At 45.6% G+C, this 7,264-nt stretch overlaps 2 protein-coding genes across 2 annotated transcripts; both read right to left on the bottom strand.

Annotated features, from left to right (window-relative positions):
* LOC130868579 (proline-rich protein 23A3-like) lies at positions 1 to 807 on the bottom strand. The gene has a single exon (XM_057760738.1). The coding sequence runs from the start codon at positions 805 to 807 to the stop codon at positions 1 to 3; it is 807 nt and encodes a 268-aa protein (XP_057616721.1).
* Positions 808 to 4,302: 3,495 nt separating this feature from the next.
* Positions 4,303 to 5,109, bottom strand: LOC130868578 (proline-rich protein 23A3-like). The gene has a single exon (XM_057760737.1). It carries the CDS (start codon positions 5,107 to 5,109, stop codon positions 4,303 to 4,305), a length of 807 nt encoding a protein of 268 aa, XP_057616720.1.
* Positions 5,110 to 7,264: the final 2,155 nt, after the last annotated feature.

The following is a 7,264-nucleotide window of genomic DNA, read 5'->3' as shown; positions in this document are numbered from 1 at the left end:
CTAGAAGACTAGTCGCCTCTGGGCCTTGCGCCTAGCCATTGGAGGCTTCTGACGACTCTGAGAGGCCTGTTCTTCGGGACTTGGAGGAGGAGAAGGAGGGAGAGGCTGCAGTGGAGAGCTGGGCAGAGGGCACAGTATGCTGTCTTGGAGGCTCCAGACAGACCAGGGAGCATATCTCCCTGCACTAGGAGGGCAGTTTTCACTCCAAGGATATGGCATTGGACACGGAAACATGGGGCTGAACATGCCCCTGAAGGGCGAAAGGATTTCTGGGGCCATGAGACTTGGATCATTCATCAGCGGCATCACAAAGTCTTCCTGAGAGTCTTCATGTGGACCAGGGACATTTGCAAAGCCTTGGATGTATGGTAGAGATGCACTATTATATCCCAGGTGTAGGGCACAGACGTGGTGGTCCTGGGGCATGTCAAGGACAGCGGCCTCCTGCAAGGCTGCGGGCCAGAACACAGGCTGTTCTTGTTGGGAGGAGGCTTGGAGGTCCTCGGGGACCAATAGGATGGTGTGTCCGGGTAGCGACACTCGCATGACCGAGCCAGGGTCTGGCTCCAGAAGCAAGTCGATGCCTTCCAGGTGTAGTTTCATGGCACAGCCAGTGGGAACGAACACCGTGGAGGTGAGCTCCTCGCTGGCAGGCCTGGCGGATTCTTCCAGGTCTGGCTGTACCAGCGACCACAAGCCAGCAGGCTCCTGGAGGCAGCACAGATTGGCAGCGTGGGCTTCTTCTGGCTGCGGGGCCCAGAGGGGCATCTGGTAGGCATTGGGGCTTTCTGGCGCCATCAGCAGCATATTGGTGCCAATACACTCTTGCCTCTGGTTCCGGGAGCAAGACAAGGTCCTTTGCAGGTGGTTTACTGCAAGACACTCTGTGGACTCTCTGGGACAGAGTGGATGCAGTCAGGTTGACTGGCTGATCCATATATAAGCCTTGCTTCCGAGGAAGCCCCGCCCATGCAGGGAGGGGCCGAGGGAGGGAACCTTCAGGAATCCACTTGTGTGAACCTGGGCATGAGTGGGCCTGCCTACTTGTGTTTGTGTGTGTGTGTGTGTGTGTGTTGTGGTCATTGTTGCTAGTGGATCAGAGAAGAAATTAACCTTTGGATATGCTATGGTCTGTAATGCCTTTCCTTGGTAAACATACATACACAAACACATGAGAACTCTTTTCCCACCCCCTACCACAGTCTCATGACATCCTTGTCCCACCCATGCCTAACAGGTCCTAGAGATTTTCTTAATTAGCAAATGCTAATTTTGAAATGGAAAATTAACAAAATGATGCTTAGGGTTTTCATTGGAGGTCAAGATTGTTAATAAGAAGAGATCTCTCTCTCTCTCTCATATATATATATGGCTTTTTCGAATTGTAAATCCACAGGGACACGATAGTCATTGAGTGTAAATATTTGATCCAAGGTGATACCTCAACGATAGTGTGTTTGTCAAGCATGCTGGAAGCCGATGTGCTCGATCCCCTATTGAAATCCAAAAGGATCAATGTGAATACTTTAGCACACCCATAATGTACTGGGTCAGTCTGTTTTCACAATGAGTTCAAGGCTAGCCTGCAATGGTGAAATCACGTCTCCAACATTCAGTTGATCCTCCCACGTCACAGAGGTGGGAAAGAAAACTTTCAAAGAGGATAACTTGTTGGTATTGAAAATGGCAATTAAGCACAGACCTGTAACAGTGGAAACTTTGATATCCTCCCTTCCATTTCTATCATGTTGTTGTGTTTTGTCTGTTTGACACGTGAAACCATGTTTACTCTTTACGACTGTCTTCCTTCTCCCTCCCTCTCTCTTTCTCTTTCTTTCCTTCTGTCCTCTTCTAGCTTATTCTCACACATGCTTGAGAAGCACGACCGATCAGTGCCACGTTCCTGCCCCTTCTGAGGATTGTGTATGCATGCATGCACGCATGCAAGCATGTATGTGTTTTATTTTTTTATACCTAATGGCATTCAGCTAACCCAGTCTGGTATGCCGTGTTCCTGCAGTGTGGATGTCAGTTGATAGGAGAAGTGGCCACACTTTCTCAGTTGCATTTTCATTGAAATTTCTTCACCACCTAAATGACATCACTCTGTATTTACTACATGCGGATATTGATAGCCAATTCAAAACTGTCTTAAAAGAGAGGAAGATGGTCCTGTGACCATTCTCTCTGCCCTTGCAAGTAATCGTTTTCAAAGTATCCCCAAACATTTCCCCTTCTCTTATTCTTTCCTTCTCCTACCATCTGTACAAAATACGAGCTATCATTATGACATTATGACACCCGTGAGAAATAGATTTTGATTTCATTCATGCCCCGCCAAGCTCTTCTCTCAGAGGCTCTGTTTCCTTCCCTAATTATTGCCCCGTGTGTACTAAGTATGTTTGAAGTCCCTTTAGCATTTCTTCTTTTCAACAAGTCCTGCAAACAATCCATTCGCCATAAAACACAGGATGGAATGAGGATTAAACTTGGTTTTGGGATTGACTGTCTCCTCCTCCCAAAGACTGGAATGCCTATAGTGCCTTCACTTGCTATGCTTGCGATCTCTCCACTGGGAAAGGACTGGATTAAGGGTGGGGCTCCCCCACTTCAAGTGATTCAATAAAGACAAATAGCCTAGGATTAACCTGGCTGAAGATGTGGTAATTAACGTAATCTGGAGTTTCAGGTAATTCCAGGAGCTGTCCAGTTGAGAAGCAAGTCTATCCACCACACACGCTCTGTCTGTGAAGGGCTTCTTACCCTCTTATTTTATTCATTACTCTCTTCACCGGTAATTTCTTCATTATTTTTTAAGTTCACATGCATGTGTGTGTGTGCCCGTGTTTGGTTTTGTGTACTGCAGGCATGAAAGAGCCTGGGATGGAGAGGGTGTCCATCCTCTGGTATCATTAAGGGTCCTCTTCATGTGGGTGCTGCAAGAGCACCAAGTCCTTTGATGACAGTGGTTCTCAAGCTTCCTAATGTCTGGGGTCTTGAATACAGGTCCTTATGCTGTCTTGAACCAACCATAAAATTATTTCTGTTGCTTCCTCATAAGTATCATTTCACCAGGATTAGGAATGGGGATGTCAATGTGCAGGTTCTCTTATTTGGGACCCGTGGAAAAGGTCAATTGACCCCTCACGAATTCTCCCCACAAATGTTGAGAGAGAACCTTTATCCTAAGTGCTGAGCCATCTCTCTGGCCATGCTTTTCTTTAGATTTCTTCCACATTGCCCAGTGTAGCCCAGCTTACTTTTGAACTTTCTCTGTTTCTGAGTGTAGGCTTCAACTCCTGAGACAAGTGCTTTCACCTGGAGACAGGCATGCCCCACCGCCCAGATCTCTCTCTCTGTTTCCTTGTCTCTCTGTCTCTCTGTCTCTCTCTGTCTCTCTCTCTCTATCTCAGACACACAAACAGACACACTCAGACACACACACACACACACACACACAAACAGACCTGTGGAACTGTCTTTCTCATAAATCAATTGATCAACCACCACGTACTATGGTCTGTATATTTTATTAATTTATAGTGACGTTGGAATTAGAAACATTGCTTTGAATAAGAACATTTGGAAGTAGGAAATACATTTGAGTTTTTGTTGGAGAGTGATCTGGAATTCCCAGGGATCTGGTTTCTTCGGCTTCTCAAGCACTGCAAACTCAAGGACCCTGGAAACTTCTTTCTGCAGTGTCTGTCTTCTTACTTGCTGTCCTGTTTGTTTGTCAAGGCAGGGTTTCTCCTTTAGCCCTGATTTTCATGACGAGGTATCAATAGTCACAGTGCCAGCAGGTTAAGAGATAGCTGGAAAGAAGCAAAGAAGCATCGTGCACTCAGGGCTAGGAACCATCTTCTCCCAATGGGGTATTCGTCAGACCAAGGCAGGGACAAGTGTCCATGCAGTCATGGGAACACAGATAGGAGACTGGCAGCATAGCAAAGCCAGTGCTGCCTTGGTTTGGGAGAAAAGGGGACACTGAGTGTTCTTAGAGGGAACCACGTATGCACTGAGGGTGACATGGAAGGTTTTCAGATGAATCCCAGAACTGGAAGAGAAATTTCTGTTTCTCGAAGGCAGCCTTTTAACTTCAGGGCTGAGATCTAGTGTCTCCCTTCTTCTCCAAGTCTTTATCATCTTCCCCCGTGCACAGTGTGCAGCACAGAGCACTTGTGTCCATGCATACAGTCTCAATGGTAGGCAAGTGGGTGCCTCGAGGCACCCTGGGAATCCCCTAGGGTGTCCAGGTAGGTGTCCACGGTGCTGTTTGTTGAGGCAGAAGTCGTTCCTTTCCTAGAAGACTAGTCGCCTCTGGGCCTTGCGCCTAGCCATTGGAGGCTTCTGACGACTCTGAGAGGCCTGTTCTTCGGGACTTGGAGGAGGAGAAGGAGGGAGAGGCTGCAGTGGAGAGCCGGGCAGAGGGCACAGTATGCTGTCTTGGAGGCTCCAGACAGACCAGGGAGCATATCTCCCTGCACTAGGAGGGCAGGTTTCACTCCAAGGATATGGCATTGGACACGGAAACATGGGGCTGAACATGCCCCTGAAGGGCGAAAGGATTTCTGGGGCCATGATACTTGGATCATTCATCAGCGGCATCACAAAGTCTTCCTGAGAGTCTTTATGTGGACCAGGGACATTTGCAAAGCCTTGGATGTATGGTAGAGATGCACTATTATATCCCTGGTGTAGGGCACAGACGTGGTGGTCCTGGGGCATGTCAAGGACAGCGGCCTCCTGCAAGGCTGCGGGCCAGAACACAGGCTGTTCTTGTTGGGAGGAGGCTTGGAGGTCCTCGGGGACCAATAGGATGGTGTGTCCGGGTAGCGATACTCGCATGACCGAGCCAGGGTCTGGCTCCAGAAGCAAGTCGATGCCTTCCAGGTGTAGTTTCATGGCATAGCCAGTGGGAACGAACACCGTGGAGGTGAGCTCCTCGCTGGCAGGCCTGGCGGATTCTTCCAGGTCTGGCTGTACCAGCGACCACAAGCCAGCAGGCTCCTGGAGGCAGCACAGATTGGCAGCGTGGGCTTCTTCTGGCTGCGGGGCCCAGAGGGGCATCTGGTAGGCATTGGGGCTTTCTGGCACCATCCGCAGCATATTGGTGCCAATACACTCTTGCCTCTGGTTCCGGGAGCAAGACAAGGTCCTTTGCAGGTGGTTTACTGCAAGACACTCTGTGGACTCTCTGGGACAGAGTGGATGCAGTCAGGTTGACTGGCTGATCCATATATAAGCATTGCTTCCGAGGAAGCCCCGCCCATGCAGGGAGGGGCCGAGGGAGGGAACCTTCAGGAATCCACTTGTGTGAACCTGGGCATGAGTGGGCCTGCCTGCTTGTGTGTTTGTGTTTGTTGTGGTCATTGTTGCTAGTGCATCAGAGAAGAAATTAACCTTTGCATGTGCTATTTTCTGTAATTCCTTTCTTTTGTGATGTGGGAGTGATTTCTCTCTAATCTGTTGTGCTCATTGGTTAATCAATAAACTGCCCTGGCCCATTTTATAGGCCAGCCCTTAGGTGGGTGGAGTAAACAGAACAGAATGCTTGGAGAAAGAAGCTGAGTCAGTCAGTTGCCATGATTCTCCTACCTGACACAGATTCAGGTTAAGATCTCCCTGGTAAGCCACCTCCTGGGGCAACAGTGAATATCAGAAGTGAGTTAGATCATTATGTAAGAGCTAGCCAATAACAGGTTAAAACTAATGGGCTAAGCAGTGTTCAAAAGAATACAGTTTCCTTGTAATATTTTGGGTGTAAATCTAGCTGGTTGGCTGAAAGCAGCCAGCAACTCCTCATCACAACACTTTTGTAAACTTACATAAACAAACACTTGAGAACTCTTTTTCCACCCCCTACCACAGTCTCATGACATCCTTGTCCCACCCATGCCTAACAGGTCCTAGAGATTTTCTTAATTAGCAAATGCAAATTGAAATGGAAAATTAACAAAATGATGCTTAGGGTTTCTATTGGAGGTCAAGATTGTTAATAGGAATGGATCCTTTTTTTAAAAAAAATGTGGTTTTTCGAATTGTAAATCCACAGAGACACAATTGTCATTGAGTGTAAATATTTGATCCAAGGTGAACCTCAAGGATATTGTCTTTGTCAAGCATGCTGGAAGTCGATGGGCTTAATCCCCTATTGAAATCCAAAAGGATCAATGTGAGTACTTTAGCACACCCATAATCTCAGGTTGAAGGAGACAAGCACAGGAAGATTAGCCATTCAAGGCTAGCCTGCAGCTGGGTGTGTACTGGGTCAGTCTGTGTTCACAATGAATTCAAGGCTAGCCTGCAATGGTGAAATCATGTCTCCAACATTTAATTGATCCTCCCATGTCACAGAGGTGGGAAAGAAAACTTTCAAAGAGGATAACTTGTTGGTTTTGAAAATGGCAATTAGGCACAGACCTGTATCAGTGGAACCTTTGATATTCTCCCTTCCATTTCTATCATTTTGTTGTATTCTGTTATTGACACGTGAAACCATGTTTACTCTTTACAACTGTCTTCCTCTGCCTCTCAGTTCTCTATCTTTCTCTGCTCTCTCCTCTTTTAGCTTATTCTCACACATACTTGAGAAAAACTCTATATCAGTGCCACATATTGGCACCTTCCTCGGATTGTATATGTATGTATGTGTATATATATACACTTATACCTAATGACATTCTGCTAACCCCGTTTTTTATTTTTTTTTTGTGGTTTTCCTTTTGTGTTGCTATTAAGGAACACTAAACAATAGGGTCAATATAAGCTATTTTGTGACATAGTTCCTTCTTAAATCCTCATTAATTTAAGTATTATAAATGTAAATTAAAATTTTTATTAATGTAAGAAATTATGCATTCATTAATTGCACAGAAATTTGATGTTGTTTTAGCTGAAACTTTTGATTAAAAACAATATAAGCTAATATCTGGATAATTTTGCCCTGAAGAATAGATTGAAATTATAGTGTTTTTATTCCCCAGAGATTTTCTTGCAACTTGTTGTTTTCATTTCTATAACTCTAAAACAGATGCTAATAAATAAACTGTAGTATTCATATGGCACTTCTGATAAACTACACAGAGATATTGGCTTTAATACATGAAATATTTTTGTGTAAATTCACATATTTTTCATTATGTGTTATTTTCACTAGAATCAAAAACCTCTATGTCTCATAAAACATGGCTAGTTTGTATAGAATATGCACTTTCTATTTATTTCTTTTAAATCCATATAGTGGTTCTAATGCTTTTACAGC

This window comes from Chionomys nivalis, chromosome X, assembly GCF_950005125.1.
Source record: "Chionomys nivalis chromosome X, mChiNiv1.1, whole genome shotgun sequence".
NCBI lineage: Eukaryota > Metazoa > Chordata > Mammalia > Rodentia > Cricetidae > Chionomys > Chionomys nivalis.
The sequence above is the reverse complement of the archived record's forward strand: the minus strand, read 5'-3'. Positions and strand labels throughout refer to the sequence as shown.